General features: G+C 39.2%; 1 protein-coding gene across 1 annotated transcript in view; it reads right to left on the bottom strand.

Annotated features, from left to right (window-relative positions):
- Nucleotides 1-17,995, bottom strand: part of CHAT (choline O-acetyltransferase) — a 33,569-nt gene that overhangs the window by 15,402 nt on the left and 172 nt on the right. Inside the window, exons 2-7 of the mRNA XM_085323686.1 lie at nucleotides 15,034-15,178; nucleotides 13,629-13,820; nucleotides 11,269-11,387; nucleotides 9,775-9,828; nucleotides 6,901-7,081; nucleotides 5,740-5,917 (exon numbers count right to left, since the gene is read on the bottom strand). Coding sequence (XP_085179812.1) covers nucleotides 5,740-5,917; nucleotides 6,901-7,081; nucleotides 9,775-9,828; nucleotides 11,269-11,387; nucleotides 13,629-13,820; nucleotides 15,034-15,096 — 787 coding nt within the window. The 5' untranslated portion in view covers nucleotides 15,097-15,178. The remainder of the gene's footprint in view (nucleotides 1-5,739; nucleotides 5,918-6,900; nucleotides 7,082-9,774; nucleotides 9,829-11,268; nucleotides 11,388-13,628; nucleotides 13,821-15,033; nucleotides 15,179-17,995) is intronic.

Genomic DNA, 17,995 nt, shown 5'->3' with positions numbered 1-17,995 from the left:
CCGGGGAACCCTGCTATCTTGAATAACCTTTAAGGTCAGATCCTAACTCTGCAATGAGCTGCTATCTCTGCAGAGCTCTGTCAAGAGCAGAAAACCTAGGTGCAAGGAAACGTTACCCCAAGGAATGTGTGTGTTAACTTTTGTAATACATCTGACTTGCTCATGTGATTCAGTAATACCCACTTTCTTGTTCTGCCTTTAATTTCTCAAAGTAATTATATTACAAAGTAGATCCATGTTACTGTTAAAACAAGAAATACCTAGTTTACATGCAACAGAGAAAGGACATGGGGAAAACAGTGTTTCAGARCTCATGTTATTGGTGCACTGCAGCAGTATTCCTCTGTGAAACAGCAAAGCTGATACTTGTTTTGCGCTGTTCTTTCAGTAAAGCCGTTTTGTGGACAAGGRACTCTGCCCCATCACTGATCATTTCTTGTATTTTTGAGAAATAACCCCTGGACTGTCATGTTGTCTATTTCTCATTAGGAAGGAAACATCAGTGGAAAATGTTGTGAGATTTCATTTTTTTTAACATGGTATTGCCAAAACTGTAGGTTGCTCTGTTCCACTTCCTTTCTGCCACTAATGCACTTGTGAATAAATGGTGCTTTTTCTGGCTCTCTGTCCAGGCTTTTTTTYCCTATCCTATCTCTCCTGCTCTTACAAGTGGACTCCTAAGGCTATTTTTACACTGATCTCAGCACTTTCCCCCTTAGTTGTGATGTATTTATGAGTTATTTTGTCTCAGTTTCTTTAACTCAGAAATATTGAGAAGGTAAAGGTTTGTTGTGCTTTTGAGGGTCTGTTTGAGGAGTGAGAAATATTTCATTATGAGCATTTAATATAGGAGAAAAGTGTAGAACCTGTAACAAAGACTTCTCTATTCAAATTATCATTATTTGATAATCAAATTATGATTATCTCTATCATTAATTACTGGTAAACGATTGTTAAAAAGATCAAAGAAAAAAGGACTTTCAAACAGTAACTTAAAATTCCTTCCATTCTTAAGAGATCAGATTTCATCTGTTGGTTTTGCTACAATTTGGTAAAAATGTTTGTGTTTGAAAATGTAATTAACTAAAGATGTGTATTCAGATTGATCAAAACTACTTTCAAGTCTACACTAAGTTCAACAAATCTGTATGGAATTTGGAAGATGATTTTAGCTGAAGGAATAGAAAATATATTTAAAATTAAACAATTCAAATTCGCATTTGAAGTATGGAGTCTTTTCAAAATGTGTATGTTTTTAGTTTTTGCAAATATGAAGAGTAGTTTCTTCCTCTGAAAAAGCAAAGTTTTTCCTTTTTGTCTGTATTTTTAAACTAAGAAAAAACGTACCTCCTAGAAATCAGTAAAATAAGTTAATGAGGAGCTAGAAATATTAGATATTTGATATCATCCAGACTAATTCTCCAGGTGCTTTGCAGGAAAAAAAAAAGTGCAAGTGCACAAGAAGCAAAAAAGAAGGCAAGAGAAGGAAAGGGAAGTGATAGAACTGGTGGAGAAAGAAGGGAGCTGCGATCTTTTGCAGGTTATGGTAAGGTGCTGTTTGTTTTTGTCCAGTGGCTCCTGCAAGGGAGTGTTGGCAGCTGGGAAGCCGAAGTGACGGATGTGCCAGACTGGCTTCTTGTAGGGCTGAGCAGGAACCTGCTGGAGCAAGTGGTGCGTTATCTTCCCTTGCCCACAGGAACAGAGGCTGCAACTTACCAGTCCCCAGGAAAGCACTTGGTGTTCCTGCCAGTTCCCACAAAGACTTGAGCCTGGAGGATGTAATCAATAGTGCATGTAGACAGGATGAGCTTTAGAAGCCACCTTCTGTACCAGTGATCTGTATCTCTCTACAACATGTGAAACACTATCTCTGAGAATTATATTCAAGGGCTTTCAGGAGCTTTATAAGGGAGAAGAAATGTCCCTGTCCTCTTGGCCATAAAACTCTTTCAGTGTATGCCACTTGCAGGGTTGACAGTAATTGTGGTATTTATTGCTGTGGGTACATCAGCACAAAGTATGAAGAGATACTCAAGGATGGAAATAGCCACATACTCATTGGCTGCTGGTACTTGTGGATGGGCATCTTCAAGGAAAAACTGGTTGAATGGTGATTTACAAACTGCTGCAGTTTGCTTAGTGTTCTGCTTTATGCTATCAGATTTCTATATATTTCATTGTGGCTGCTGCCCACACGTCTTTGACAGATATGAAGCCCATATTCTGACAGATGGATTCAGGGTAGCCTGAGTCTTTGTATTAGAGTGAATAAAATTAAGCTCTACTAGAAACAGAAGAGTAGCAGAAAGATGCCCTTACAGGAAAAGAACAGAAGTGTCCAGAGAGCTGATCAAACACTGACAAGGATATCATGTAAAGCAGACAATGAACTGCAGAAGGACTTACGAACCATGACTTGGGATGAGAAACAAACATTTCCAGAAGGAGTTGAAACAGAGAGAGGAGTACCAGAAAAAGGGCTGAAGTCCTGCAAGATGATTTTTTTTTTTCCTTCTTTCTTTGCAATGCACACAGCTGCATTGAACTGGCAGTCTGTTTTTGGTTAGTTGCTGTTTTTTTTAATAGCAAAACATGCGAAGAAAGCCCTGGGACAAATTCAGATACAGTATGCCTAGTATGAGACCCCTTATATCAGCAGAAACTCAGTTCCTTACACAGTTCCTCTATTTGGAAGAATGAATTACTTCTGCAGTTAAAACACTTATAAATCAGTTATGGCTGGGATTGTTACAATTCATTTGAAATCTTTTCACCTAAAGGACTTCTCTTCTACATATGGATCTATGCAAGCCCATGTATATACCGTCTTCATAACATTTGCAGAGCACAGTATGGTTCTCCTCCTTCCCAAACTCTCCTTTCTTTTCCCCTCCAGTACAGAACAATTGTAGATTAACTCCTTCCATCTCACATTGCTCCACTAGACCCTTTTCTTTCTGCTTCTTATTGTCACAAGAACATTTCACCACAGACTTTTTAAAAAGAATGTGTAAATATTCATGTATCCGTGTGGAATAGTGTCATACTATATAGAGGATCTTTGCTAATCTGAGTGGTCCAGGATGGGATCTCTACTTAGATTATGGAAGACTCATATCACTGTGCTGTGATACTTGCTAGTGCAGGATTTGGGTTTTTTTCAGCTGTACAACCGAGTTGGTCCTTTTCATTAAAATGAATATTTTGACAAATGCCAAGTAATCTAGAAACATCCATCACAGAGCTATTTCTGCTAGTTTTGTCTATTTTTCTTTTTGCCTTTAAGATGATCTAGGATTACTAATGCAATTTTGCTGCAAGTCTCAAGGCATTCACTGCTTTAAGTATGTATCTCAGTTTTCATTAAAATACATGAATCTTTCTCTCCTGTTGTACAAAATGAACGGGGGGGAGGGGGGTAAGAAGCCTAAAAATGAGATGGTGTCATCATGTACAGGCTTAGAGAGTGAAAAGCAAATAACAGTATTGTCATATTTTGTGCTTTCTGCATGTTGAGATTGAGAATGACTTGTAGAATTTGTATCAAGTTAGAGAAGTTTCCAACTCAAAGTAACTGTTAAGAAAGTGGTATGGTTTAACGGAATGATGGTTTGAAAATATCATTACTCTTTTTGGCATTGGATCTGCTCTGTTGAATTCACTGACTCACAAAATTGAGTTCACTGACTGCAAATCTAGTGTTGTTTATAACAGCTAGTAATTTTATTGTCCTATTGGAAGCACACTGTGATCAAAGAATGAGTTATTTGTTGTGGGTGAGGAGCAATAAGAATGGATGAAATGATAGGTGCGTGAAAGACTATCCTCTGCAAATATGCAAAAGGAAAGTACTATTTTCTTTTAAGCCAGGTGATGTATGTACTGTGAGTGGAAATTAAAAGCCAAGTGAGAAATGGATACAGGAACAAAAAAGAACAAACAGAAAATGAAGTAAAAGTGTTCATGATTTAAATCAAACATGCTTTTTTTAATAGAAGAGTATGATTTTGAACAAACATTCTCTTTTTAATGATATTTTCTAAGTCCGTGAATAGAGGTTCTTTGAACCTCTTCCATGATACTTCCATGATACTTTCAATGAATTCCACAGAATATAGTGATCAGATCTTTAATGATGATTGATTTTTCCACCCCCAAAATAAACTGTTTAGGTATTCAGTGTTAAATATCTATTCATTAGAATATGAGCACATTTCTACTGAGACAAACCCTTTCTTTGCCAAGCGTTTCGAGAAATAGTGTCCAGTGCCAGCGTGGGAGATAAGATTCTTGAACACAAGTAGATGTTAGCACTGATGAATTATGTCAAACCTGACAGTTCCAGAATATCTGATTTCCCTATTCACAGAGTTGATCTCATTGTTTTAAGAGAGGTTAGCTAGGAGGTTCCTTCAAGAAGGTTCTCTCTTACGAAGGCAATGTTTCTGAGCAGTTTGAACTGTGTGAAAGTACAATGTACCGGAATACATCAATACAAACATTAATTTGTTTAGGAGTGTCATCTGCTGCAAACTGCATTGGGTTGGGAGCTTATCGTTTTACTGGAATAACCGTAATATTTCCTCAGTTAACTTCCTTTGAAGTTGCTGCTGTATAAACTGATTCAGCATGAGGAAAGTGCTATGGGATATGTGCTATGCAGATTTTAGGAAAGCCAGAGAATCCTCAGGTTTATGCCTTGCAGTATCTTTAATCAGTGGAAGGTTTAATACACCCTCACTGTTTATAGACTAAGCAGCCTTGTAGAAAAGGTAATATTATATTCAGTGACTACTGTTAAACTGTAATAATGGCCAGAACTGGATATGTATGAAGTATGTATAAAGGCATTATATGCAGAGATAAATTTGAATGAGAAAAGCAAAGAACTTCTTTGGGATGCTGAAAATATTTTGAAACTATTTTGAGATAGCTCGTGTATATCCCAGCGCATTGGTAAAACAGCAGTATTTTCTATAGCATAGTGAGTTTGGCATAAAGAGATGAAATAACATTTTTCAGAGGAAAAATTAATACCTAGGTCATCTAAAATGGCGTAAAAGAGGGCGTTTACATCACTTAGCTTCAAGGTGAAATATATAAGATACAAAGTGATAGAGGAGAAAAATCCCACTCATTATTGTCACCTGTCTCAGTCAAGCATCCAAGACAGCTAAATGCTGCTTGTTGTCGAAAGAGAGAGGTTGCTATCCTCAGATAATGATGGGTTTCACCTTTCTTAGATACTCGTTTATGATTTGGATGAATCAGTTTTTGTCTTTCTCCATTTATTACAGAGAGTACATAACTAGCTTCAATAGATGCTTAATTTTGAGATACCTTAAATGAGATGAAAAATATCTGATAGTTGCTAAAAGCTAAGAGGATGCATCATTCCCATTGGTACATAATGGATATGAAGAAAGAGTCAAATCACAAAATCTGATGTAATGAAATTTATGTGATGAAAAACAGAATGGAGCAAGAGGTATTTACATGGCATAACACTTAAGCATATACAGCCAAAGGGTCAAAGCATATATGTTACTTCTCTGGTAAGCTACATCTGAACATTTACAGGTATTGAGTTTCCTCCTGCTAGAAGAATTAAGCAGTGAGACTGCACTTTCAGTCATATAYTTGCCGTAAAGCTCACTGCTAGCCAAAAAGGGCAATGATGGTGAGGAGGAAGAGGAGGAAGAAGATGAAGAAGAGAAAGCTGGGATTACTGCTGCTAACCTTTCATAAGGATCGTCCTGGCCTGTGCCCATTCTGTCCTTCCGTCTGTTGTCAGTAGGCCAATTGGAGGCAACATTTCCTCTTCATTCTCTGCCATTTTGGCTATCTTTCGTAACTGAGTAAAAAGGTCTCCCTCACTGAGACGACGGAAATTAATGACAACATCCAAAACAAAAAACTGCAAAGAAACAATAGAAGTCAGAAGAACAGTCACAAATGGGTAGACTGGAACCCTTACTAGTCCAGTATCTTGCCTTAGTCTGGGTGTTCTCGAGGTATTGAAGTCCTGCTCAGAGAGCCAGGCCTGAGGGCGATGGAGAACAAAAACACTGGGACTGGCTCAGGGCTGACCTCCACTGGATTTTTACACCAGTGGCTGTAGAGGATTTACACTGGGTATCAGAGTCAAATAAAGCAWGTTATTTGAATAAGTTAAAAATACCTGAGGAGAAGAAATCGGGAAGCGTATAATTAATTTCTGTGGTATTTTTTGTTTAAAAATAACCTAGAGAACTTCCCATTAATATGAAGAAGAGGACTTTGTGGAAAAGAGACTTACCAGAATCTTCAAAGGAGGTCTGTAGGCGCTGCTCAGGTACTGCAAGTCRTAGAGCTGTTGTACATGTACTCTGCCCAGCCAACACGCTCTGCTGCTTGGCAGCATTAACCATTAGTCTGGGCGGACTGCCCCTCTAATGCTTCAGCATTTCTACCTGTACCTGTGTGAACTTGTCCCAACATAGCTTAGGGTCCCCTGCAAGGGATGGTGCTATATATGCCTTGCACCATATGCCGATGCCTAACTGTCAGGAGATGAGCATTTCCAGTAAATGCACTCTAATACAATTTTTTTCCTCTGTGGTTTCCTCTCTGTTTAATAAACATTTTTGTTTGAATGAGAAAGCAGATGAATTCTGCCACATTCCTCCTTTCTGCATCAGTGTACTTAGAACATAATGTGGGCTACGGACAAAAATGCTGCAGAAGCATCTTTTGGAAATATTGACAGTGAATCGTTGGTAAGAACCAAATAAGGCTCCAGTGAGCTCATATGTAGCACGCTAATTGTGTTCCTGAGCAGTGATTGGATTAGGCTGTTCTTGAGTGAATTTAAGCCAACTAAGAAACATAGGAAGGTATAAAAAAAGAGTATCCATTTACCTGATTGTTACAAGCAACAATGATATGCTCAGGTTCTGGCATTACACTGCTTTTCTGGGCCACAAGAGTGTCTTTGGTATGTCCTGGAAGACGATAGGAAGAAAAGAGTCCATAGTATTGCTTCATACAGAGAGGATGACCAGACAGCTGTCCACGAGCAAAATCAACAGGTAAAGCATGGCTGGAGAGAGAGAAGGAAAAAAACAAAGCCAGAGGAAAACAGGGGAGAGAGAGACAGAAAGGAAAAGAAATCTAATCTGTCCTTTGTTCTATTACAATTAGATCAGGTATAACACAAATTGAATAATAAAACAAGATTACAGTTATAAGGGAAATAGATGAATTCCCCATACCAAAGCTAAATACATCATTCCTGGCAGCCTCATGCATATTCATTAAGCAATTGCATTATCATCTAGTGGAAATGGAAAGAACAGCAGGTCATGAACTGCAGTGTGAGTGGGAAGGCTGCCTAGAAGGGACCCCTGAAACTTAGCAGGATGGAAATCAGCAGAACAGCTGGAAAAGATGTAGCACTTAGGAAAAAGTGCTAAAGAAATTAAGTACAAATCACAGAAGACTTGCAATGCCGAGGATGGTTAGAGTGCTGCGTAAGAGGGTCTTCTCTCTGGGACCTGAGGATCCTGCCTGATGAATGGGAACACCCTGGACAATACAAAAGTCTTTTCCTTTTTTTTTTTTTTCTGAACAGCTTCACTTAGGTGCTAATCCTTCCTTAGATCTATGGGAAAAAATAAGTGCTGAAAACTTGATCCCTTTTATTGGAAGCCAGGTGGAAACAATACCCCCTAAAAGGCTTCTTCAGTGATCAGGAAAAGAAAAAGTGTTATTGCAGCTATGATTATGGATTATAAAATATCCTACTGACAYTGCAGCAGGAAATAATGCAGCTGTCACTTGGGAGAGGCTGCAGGGACCACAGATAGAAGAAGATCTTGTGGTGAAGTTTTCCTTCAGCAAAAAAGGGCTAAGCTTCCAGCCTACCAGAGAAGGGACAGGGGCAAAGAGACCTGCCTGGTAACCCAGGAGGGTTACTGTGAAACGGCTGATGCAGGTTATCTTGTTAAACTGCAAAAGTTCAGGAATATTTACTCAGTTCCTGGCCCTGTAGAGCTCTCTGTATCACCTCATTTTACTGTAGTTCAATTTTTTGTTGCTCATCAACAAAATAGGGCTATTAGTGTTTTCTTCCTCCCACATTTTATGTAATGCAGACATCCCCTTATGTTTAACACATTGTTTAGCACATGGCTCCCTGATYATAGCTGGGAAACATTGCTACAGGAGTGGTAAAGATCATCTGTGATGATTGGAAATAGTGAATTAGCAGGATGGATTTAGATAAAGCAGTCTATGATTATAGCAGTCAAGGAATGGGTTATTAACCCTAGTGGGACGCCCAAAATTGGCAGTTWTTTAGCGTATGAGTGTCTAAGTTCTTACGACTCTTATGTGAGTAAGTTCGGCTTTGCTTGGATACTTAGTCCTGGCAACTATATGAAGTATCTGCAAAATTAAAGTTGGAATTTTGTGTGTACTGCATGTTGAATGATTTGGGAGAAGCTAGGAGTACAGTAACTGTTAGAAGACTTCAACAGTGATGTAAGGAATCAAAAATGTAATTATAATGTAATTATAAGCAAACATTAGTAACAATACGAGCACACTGCAGTGAGGAGTTAAATGACTACTGATCTAAGGCAGACAGATCTAATCAGAGGAGTCTTTGGATCTAGATGAGTGAGGTCAAAATAATAAGAACTTAAATTATCCTTTGGTCAACTAATGTTGTTTCTTATCTTGGATACTGTCATATAAAGATGCAGTGAACGACATTAGTATGCAGTAGCACATCACAGTATGTCCGTGATGGTCTATGCAGTTCCATGGCATTTCTTGGACAAAAGCACATACTCTTGAATAAGTACCTCTTCTATATTTTGTGAGTAACTGTCGGACTTTGAACTGAAAAGTTTAACAGCCCATCCCTATTTATTATCTAATTCATAAATTATCTATTATCTAATTCATAAATGGTAAAAGCTATGTTATTTAATATGGATTTTGTTTTCATTATCCAARTAAGTGTTGGCTATAGCATATGATGTAGGTATTTCCAGATGGGAAAATGACCTTCTCCTCTATGGTGCAGTGTCTGTTATACCTAGCACTCCTGCTATTTTTATTCTTCAGACAGCAGTGATTTTAGCAGTAATTTTGGAAAATAGTAAGTGAAGCTTCTTAGATGCTATTACGAGCTATGTTATGTAGGCCCTAAAGAATAATAGAGAGCCCCTTCCTGCCCCATTTATGCCCAGAAAGAGAATAATCAACTTTTTATTATTATTATTTTTACTAGCCACTGAACCAGAGTGCCTGTGATGAGGGTTCTTCCTTCTGGTCGGATGTATTAGTGTTTTTTTCTGGAGTGGAGGGGAGCTAATATTCAAAATGTAGGGTGGAATACCTGTGAAGGAGTGCCCCATCCTGGCAGTTCTCAGGTACCTGGGGGCACTGGCAGGCTGTGTTACGGCATGTTGTTTGGGGCCAGGGAACACTGGCTTCTTGATATATTCTCAATAGGTTTGTTAGGCAATTGTTTGTACTTCAAGCTGAACTGTACATTTGAAAATGATGACTAGCACACATCAAAAAGGATCCTTTTCTGACCCGCTAGATTGCAGTAATAAAGTAGAAAGCACATGAAAAACTGCTGAAGCAGCGATGCTGGAGCCCTATTCCTTCCAAATGTTGGAGCAGTCCAATGCAGCCTGACCTAGTGCATGTCAGAGCACCTCTGAATCAGAAGCCTCGCTGAAACTCAAACAGCAGCTCTCCTTCCAAGCTACTTACGTGTCCAGTAAAGCTTTATAGTCTTGCACTCCTGAAATGAGATTGGCAGCAAACCTGCAAGCARAAGAGAGAAGTAACATCAGTTTTCTGTCATTCGGCAGCACTGGGCGATTTCTGAGAGACAGAGGAGAGCCTGGATGATTGATTATACAACATAGAGAGAGAAAATCTTCAGTCTCAGCAAGAAAAGCCCCCTTTACCCTCCCACCCAAAACCAAAATTAATTTATGTCAAGAGAAATATGAAATCCTAGAAATTATCCTAGCAAATGGTTAAACCAAACTACCACAGGAGGAAGCCTGAAAGCAGTTATTTAGAGAATGGGAGCAGAATCTGAATATTTAATAGGATCCTTAACATGGGTTTCAGTATCAACACTCATAAGCTGTCCCATTTATTAGAGTACTTCCTGTCCTAAGCAGATATTCTTTCTGCAGGGCTGTGGACAGGTGTATTATTTCCTGACATTGCCCATTTGCACTGTGTCTGAATGGGAGGCTGTGAGAAAAATGTTTCCTTGTTATAGTATATGCATTAGAAAATGCAAAGCAGAGGTTTTTAGAAAGACATGTGACAATAAATTTAGTCAGTAATGAATAGAAGCATTTATAGTTATGTTTAAAGTAAAGATCCATTGACTGTATGCAAAATGTTAAAATAACACATATCGGCTTCAAGGTTCTGGCTGTTTTATAATAGCATAAATTCATATGCAGTTAATTCTTTCAGTAATGAGCAGCTAGAGAGTGCTAAAAGCCAAGAGAAAATTGCACTATATGCAGGTAAATTTGATCTGGTTTACTGCTTAAAAGAAGAAAATGTTTCAGCAAAGGTCAAAAAATGGAATCCTTTTTTAAGGGTATCTGGAGAGGTATATTATGTACTTGGCTACTTAGTTACCTTTTCACTTTTTAAGTGATTGTAGCCACCCATAACAGTTCAAAGTAAAAATATGGACCCAGGCTGTGAAGAAGGGGCCTGAAGAAAGCCATGTTGTTAGGGAGAAATAATTTCTGAATTCTCATTCTTAACCCCTGTGTTGTTTCTGGTGTCCTTTTGGGCATCCGAAAGAGACAAATCAATGCTACTGTGAACTTCTTGGTTTGCAGGGTGGGTAGGAGTCATAGTGATTGAATGTTAAAGATTGTTTTTCTTTAAACAATGTGCCAGGAATGTGCATTTCTTTTTCCCAGCAAGAAATAATTTACTTGAATTATACAATGGATTGCTTTGCAAATACTCATTTAAAAATGATAAATAAGTTGGCATTTATTTTTTTCTAATGCAATAAATGTAATAGTAATGACACTTTTATTTCTGAATCTCAGTATAAGTAACTTCAGAAACACTGCTGTCAGCCAGTTGGCCTACCAGGAAATTATTTAATGGTAACAGCCCTTATTTTTTAGTGAAAGTTGATTTGTCTCTTTGCCAAAGCGATGTATTTAAAATATTCTTTCATTTAGCAAAAGCTGCAAAGTCTTATTACATTACCTCAGCTGGTCATTTACATCCTTGAAATACTGACGAGCAAAAATAATTGCTGGGCTAGAATTGACTGGAAGAGCTAGCCGGTTGTTGAGGTACATGTCATCCAGCCAGTAGTTAAATACCTGAGGGAAGGGGACAGAAAATCTTACAGCCAAGAAGAACAAGCAGAAAGGCAGCTGGGGGAGGAGGGGGAAGGACTTGGTGCACCCTGCGTCAGGCCTGGGCTCTGATTAATGGAGCCACTGAGCTTTTTCAGGCTAGGCTTTCTGACCTGAGCTGAAATCAGCTGCAATTCCATAATCCTATTTTTCAATCAATGGCAATTTACATTGTGTTCCATTAAAAAGGAAGCAACTCCCATAGTGTGGTGGTTTTAGTATTTTTTTATTTTTATCTCTCTACAACAAGAAAATCTTTGAGTGCAACATGTTAACTACTGACTCCTGAATAGCCTTTGAGATATATTCAAGAAATGGATAGATAGATAGCCACTGGTGGTGGCTTTCCTCATGGGGCTACAAATATTTATCAATAATGCTGAGATGCTCTGTTGTTACCCCTCAAATACCATCCCAGTGTAGCTGAATACAGAGTGAGAAAAGAATTTCCTAATGGGTCCTGCAGATACAGACATGTAGATAGGGTGGATAGGGACACTTTTATGGCCATTGGTGCAAATACAAATTACTGATGCTTAACCCAGGCAGACACACATTAAATTTCTAACCATTTTTAYTGAAAACATAGAGGAATAGTAAAAGTAGTTTTGTATGTCTGAGCAGAGTTTGAGGAATCATTGTGGGGAAAATRGAGGATTTCTTAAAAACATCAAGTAGTCTGTCTGAGTTTAGYAGGCAAGCTTTGCATGTAGTAACTATAAACAACAACCAAATTATGCAAAATAATTATGAATGCAGGCATCTGTTGAAAAAGTTTTCCTCTGAGATACTTCATTGCTGTTAGAACAGATGCTTCCCCCACATTCTCTGGAGTCTTCAAGAGAACAGAATAGAGCTGTATTCTTGACGAGTTAAATTCCAAGTTATAACATTTACAGTTTATCTTAAGAAGCAGGTATTTAATTTTAATGACCAGAATTTGAAGTTGAGATGTTTCAGAAAAACCTTATACCTGCTTCCTCTATGATTTTTATGCTGTAAGCAGTTAAATATACATTTCTCTCTTGGTGGTGGTGATCAGGGACTCTATTTTTTTTAAGAAATGTTTAATTTAGTCACCAAAACCATGAAGTTCTACGACCTGAATAACACAAACAGATTTGGTGGTATTTAGTAGGTCCTCAGACTGCAGCAGCAAGTAGTTTATAAAATAAGCACTACTTTTAAAATAAGAGCTATCCTGCAAACACTGTAGACTTTTTTTCTGACTATAGCAAAAATTTGATTGTTTAAAGAGTTAAAGGAGGGCTATGCTTCGGTAGCAAGCCTGCAACATTTCAGTGAATCTATTAAACCACTCAGTGCGTCTCTTCCTTGCTGGGATAGGAGGACTTCAATAAAATCACAGTGTTTCTAACTTTCAACTGCTATATTCTAACATGGTCAATACAGGCAGGATGGATTGTGASTGGAATAATCAGATCTGTTTTATGTATAGATACTTAATTTCCCTGTCTTTGGAAGCAGAAATCTGGCCTTTTTTTAAAGACTGAGCTCTTGGCATGAAGTATGTTACATATTTTATATATAGTATATGTATGCTTTATATATAGCACGTGCACACACACACACACACACATATATATGCTTTGTATATAGCATATTTTATATATAGTATATAGCATATATATATGTTCTGCAAAGAGAATACTTTTGGGAAACCATATGGTATATTGTGACACTGAATGTCAAGTGATAGTCTTATTTTAAAAAAATAGTTCCTACTTTAAAATATTCTATTCCAGAATAATTTTACTGAATCAAAGATTTGGCTAGATRTGTATGCAGAGCACTTTTTGCAGTCCTATCAGAATGTATTTTTCTTTTCAAAAAAAAATCATGTAATTTAAGGGAAAATCTGGAATTACATCCAAAGGATCTAATATAGTGCTTCTTACAGATAAACTGATACTTGAGTCTGAGATGCATGAATTCCCTTGTTTATCTCCATAAATTATTGACCTGACTTAATAATGATGTGGATTTTGACATTGTTTGCAAAGTCTGGCCTAGTGAGTATGAAATATTCATTCCCTTAGGAAGAATCTGATATGACCCCTGTTTTATAGTGACCCATTGAAAAATTACTGCAGAAAGTAGTGATCACATATAGAACACCACAAGTAGCTTGTAAATAGCATCCTCCAACACAAATGATTATTTTTCTAATCTGTATTTGCTTACCCAGTTTGCTGTCTTTTCCCTTCTTTCCTCGAGGATTTGCTGCAAGGATTCCCCTAGGCCTCCTGCAATTCCAAATTGCTCCACAATGATCTTGGTCTTTCTAAATTGCTCCTCTGGCACCAAGTGTTTCATGCAATGTAGGTACATGTGTAAGGTCTGTTGCAGTGGTGGGACTGGAAGTTTTGGCACTGTCTAATCATAGAAACAAAACAAAACAAGAGATTAGTAAATAATTCTATCTGTTCCCCAAATGTCCTTTTTCTTTTTTCTTTTTTTATTTTTAGATAGGCAGAGGGAATATTATCAATACAGTATCTTGGAGTAATATACCGGTTTCAGATTGGGTGCTGATTTTGAGAGTGGCATGTCACAGCCAGTGTGTATAAAAATGGATGTCCTGGAGGAAACCAAAGTCTACGTAGTCCAGCAGTCTTTGACAGCAGTCAGTACTAGATACTTAGGAAAACAGCAGAGGAATCAAGGCGGGTTCAGAGCTGGTTTCCACTCCCCAGGGCAAGGACAAGGGAGAAGTGCTTTGGATAAATATTTCCTTTGGAGGAAYGGGCTCTCTCTGAGCTCAAATTCCTTGTAGCTCAAATTCCAGCTCTGCTTTTGACATCTATGGAAAAGTCAGTGCTGCATTACRTTTTCCTATTTGGACACTGAAGATCACAGATACTCATAAGAAGTGTTGTAGGATTAAGTACCTGTTATTAATGAAGATGCAAATCCAGGTTAGCTTGTAATACATCTTAAATCTCAGAAATAAAAAAAATGGTTACTTTGCAATTTCAGGCTATGTTTAATCAGGACGTATCTCCTCTGTCATTGATTTCTTGGTCAGTGGAAATAGATGTAACAAAAAGTATTTCTTATTGATATCTTGTTTTGACCCTATCTTTCTGGGTAGATTGCTAAACTGCTAAGGACAAAAGCTTTAAATCCAAAGGATTTAGATGACTAACTTTAGGTATATACACCTGGTATCTTTTAAATGAGCTTTTAAATGAATCCTGTGTTATAGTCTGATACTTCCACACTGTTAAGAAGCAATTATGTGTTATCTCTGACTACCTAGTAATGCKTCTGTTGTTGTATGATAGTATTTCACTTACAGGATGTTAGGAGGATAAATTAATATATTCAGATATGAGAAGTATTAATGTATTCAGATATGARAAGTACTAACATGAGATCAAAGTTCCTGATTTTAAACTGCTGCAAAATAACTGATGTTCCCTGAAAAAAAGTATTTAGCTCTGGAACAGAGCTTGTTTTACAAGTAACTTTTAAATTAATTTACATTAAGTTTACATCATTAATCTTACGGCCAGCAGTCAAAAGTCATTTATCTTCAGTCATTTTTGTTTTCTTATTTTTTCTTTTCCCTGAAACAGTCACTTACTGTCTCATTTTTACTGCATGTGTCTTCCTTCTTCTTCTGCATGGGCTTTTCTAGGACAGGCATTCCTGCATTTCGTTTGATATCTTTTGTTGAAGACAGAAATTGAAGCCACTTGGGAGCACTTATGGAGCCTCACACCTCAGTTCTGGAAAAAGAAAAGATTTAAAGTCCAGTCAGTAGCCATTATTTACAATCAAAATGTACACAGGGAATATTCCCTGCGCAAGCATACACAGAAGATTCAGAACGCAAAACTGAAGAGAAATAGAAATATTGCTTTCGAAACTACTGAACTAAGCCCTGTGGAGATTACTCTGACATTCTATTTGTCTTATTTTGCTATAAATTTCTTTATCCAGAACTATCTGATGCACATAAATGGTCCCTTCTCAACATGGTTTATTTTGTCCCTCTAATTTACTTTGCAATGTATCTTGCTGTGATCTGCACATACGTTTGTGTTACTACTGTTCATTAGCTGGAAGAAGGAGGTAACTTTTCTTTGGATGCACTTACGTCAGCATAGGTCATAGTAAGGCTGCAGTTATCTKTCTAAGATTCTTAACGTGCCATCCTCGTACCATTTTATCTCAGAGCAYCAGTCTTTAAATGTATTTATTACTGCACAGTTCTACGGACACAGTGAAATGCTGTTGTCTCTACTTTAAAGATGCAAGAGCTATGAAACAGGGGCTTAATGGAGATCTGCCTTCTGCCCAGCACATGCTAGAAGCTTGCAGGGTGCAGGTGCTCGTGGGGCCTGGGGCCGCAGCAGCTCCAGGCAGGTGGGTGGGCTGAGTGCAGCTCGTCAGCAGCAGGGTGACTGGGAGARGTGCCATGTGCTGTGCTTCTGCTACTCCGCAGAGTAGTCTTTCCAAATGGCAGAGACCTATCCAGGGAGACTACTTAATCTGCCAAAAGTCTCTTAAGTTGCCCATGACAGAGCAAATAATTCCACTTGTGTCTCCTAGGTACTGTGCTTATCCTTGTTTTCACCTCTGCAAATGCCTCTTATTCCTTTTTAGTACAAGAATAAGCTGTACTGGCACACACATTTCTTCTGGTGTGGTAGTGCCCACACCAAGAAATTATCCTTCAATTTCAGTGGTACAGTTAAAGCAGAATAACTTCCATGTGTCCAGACAGATGTTTTTGTTTTTAATTACTTTGCACTGTGGATATGCAAAATATAAAAGCAAACATCTGTTGGCTAAGTAGAAAAGAATGTTATATTTCTGTTATGAAACCTTTGGGACTATAAATGCAGGGCACTTGAATTATTTCTGCAACGTTTTTAAAAATGATTTGTATGAAAATGTACGGTGTGTGAAAGTGAGATGAACAGTCCTGGTTAGAGCTGCGCACGGGGGATTGTGCATTATTCCTTTCCCAAGGAACCACCCCAAGGTGGTTTCAGTCTTTCGGACTTGGCACAGCTCTGCAAATAGGTACATGGTCACTGAACATCCTGTGTTGCTCCTGTCCTGATCTGGCTGCAAGTGGTGCCATGTGTTGTGAAGTAGATTGTATAAGATTGAGAGATGTCCCCAGGCACTGCAATGAGGCACATACCAAACTCGTGTTGATCTGTCATCTGCTCAGGGTTTTGGCACAGGTGAGAGACTATTTCCCTTGCTGAAAGGCCACATTAACCCGCTGCGCTGCTCAACTCCCTCTCGTGTACTGCACAAATCTCATCACATATCAGTGAATTCCTAACAACACAGATTCAAAACATTTCAAATAAAGGACCGGTCCTCTAACTCCTAGAAGACTGTGGCTTGCCAAGTTGTTTAGGTGCTAGACGCAGCTCTGACCTGTGTTCAAATACAGAGAAGCCATTTTGTCTTCAGAGTCCCAAAAGCGTTTTTCCCCTAAAGGAATAATCTTGCTTGGTATTTTTTTCACTTGCGCTTTTGTTCTTTCTTTCCCTATTTCTTATTTCTTTATTCTTATCTCCTTCTTTCCTTACATTTCTTGTCACACTGCAATAATTCCCACATTAACTCAAAGTCCATATTGGTTCTGTTTTTCTGGGAAATGTTATTAATAAAACAACCTCGCATATCTGTAAAATCAAAACCAAAGAGAGTTTGGTGGTAGTGTCAGCCTAAACTGTACTTGTCTGTCATGTGGATGAACTGAAGCTTTGTCTCTGGTTTAAGCACTGCCGGCTTAGTACCATGCCCAATCCTAAATTTGCTTAATATTGAACAGGGAAAAAACKGACACAGAGAAAATCCCGGAGAAATTCAAGATGACTTCAAAGTTGCTCACTCGGATAGCTGCGAGGTGCATTGTCAAAGTTATTAGGCAAAAAAAGAAATAATCCTAGCTGCTTTTATTTACAGCTGGCTTAGCTGAAGGGCTGTGGTGAGCAGCTTAGTGCGGTGGCTGTGCATCGCTGCAGGCAAGGGAGCCGGKGGCCTTCTCCGCAGCTCAAAGCGGCGAAGCGGCGGCGAAATCCACAACAAAGGGGGCTGATCTCTGCTGTGGCAGGCGGCGGGAGAGGCTGGCAGAACCAGCCCACGTGCTTGTGGCTGAGTTCTCCGTACAGTCGGGGATCGGGAGGCGACTTGCAATATATAATGGCATTGCAGCGTTACGCTTAGCCCCCGTCTATTCATTCACAATCTCGATGTTATCAGGAAAATAAAGTTATCAGGAAGCTGTGCTCAGAGCGCGCGCTGCTAYGGCCTTGTGCGTTGCTGCGGAAGCCGGAGCCGCCTTAGCGCCTCGTGTCAGCTCCCCGCCGGCTGCAGGGCGGCACGGCTCCCGGGCAGCGCTCAGCTCCCGCCTGCGCCCGGCTCTCTCGCCCCGACACGTCCGCACGCGTWACCGCCGGGACAGCCCCTCTCGCAAGCGAGACCCGCGGGCGGCGGCGACGGGGCGGCCCCAAGGCTGCCGCCGGCCCCGAGGGACAAGGGCCGCGGACCGGCCGGCCGAGCCCGCGGGAACCGCC

The sequence above is a fragment of the Rhea americana genome, unplaced genomic scaffold (genome assembly GCF_003343005.1).
Source record: "Rhea americana isolate MKP2758 unplaced genomic scaffold, rheAme1 scaffold_86, whole genome shotgun sequence".
NCBI lineage: Eukaryota > Metazoa > Chordata > Aves > Rheiformes > Rheidae > Rhea > Rhea americana.
This window is presented reverse-complemented; position numbering and strand designations above follow the sequence as displayed.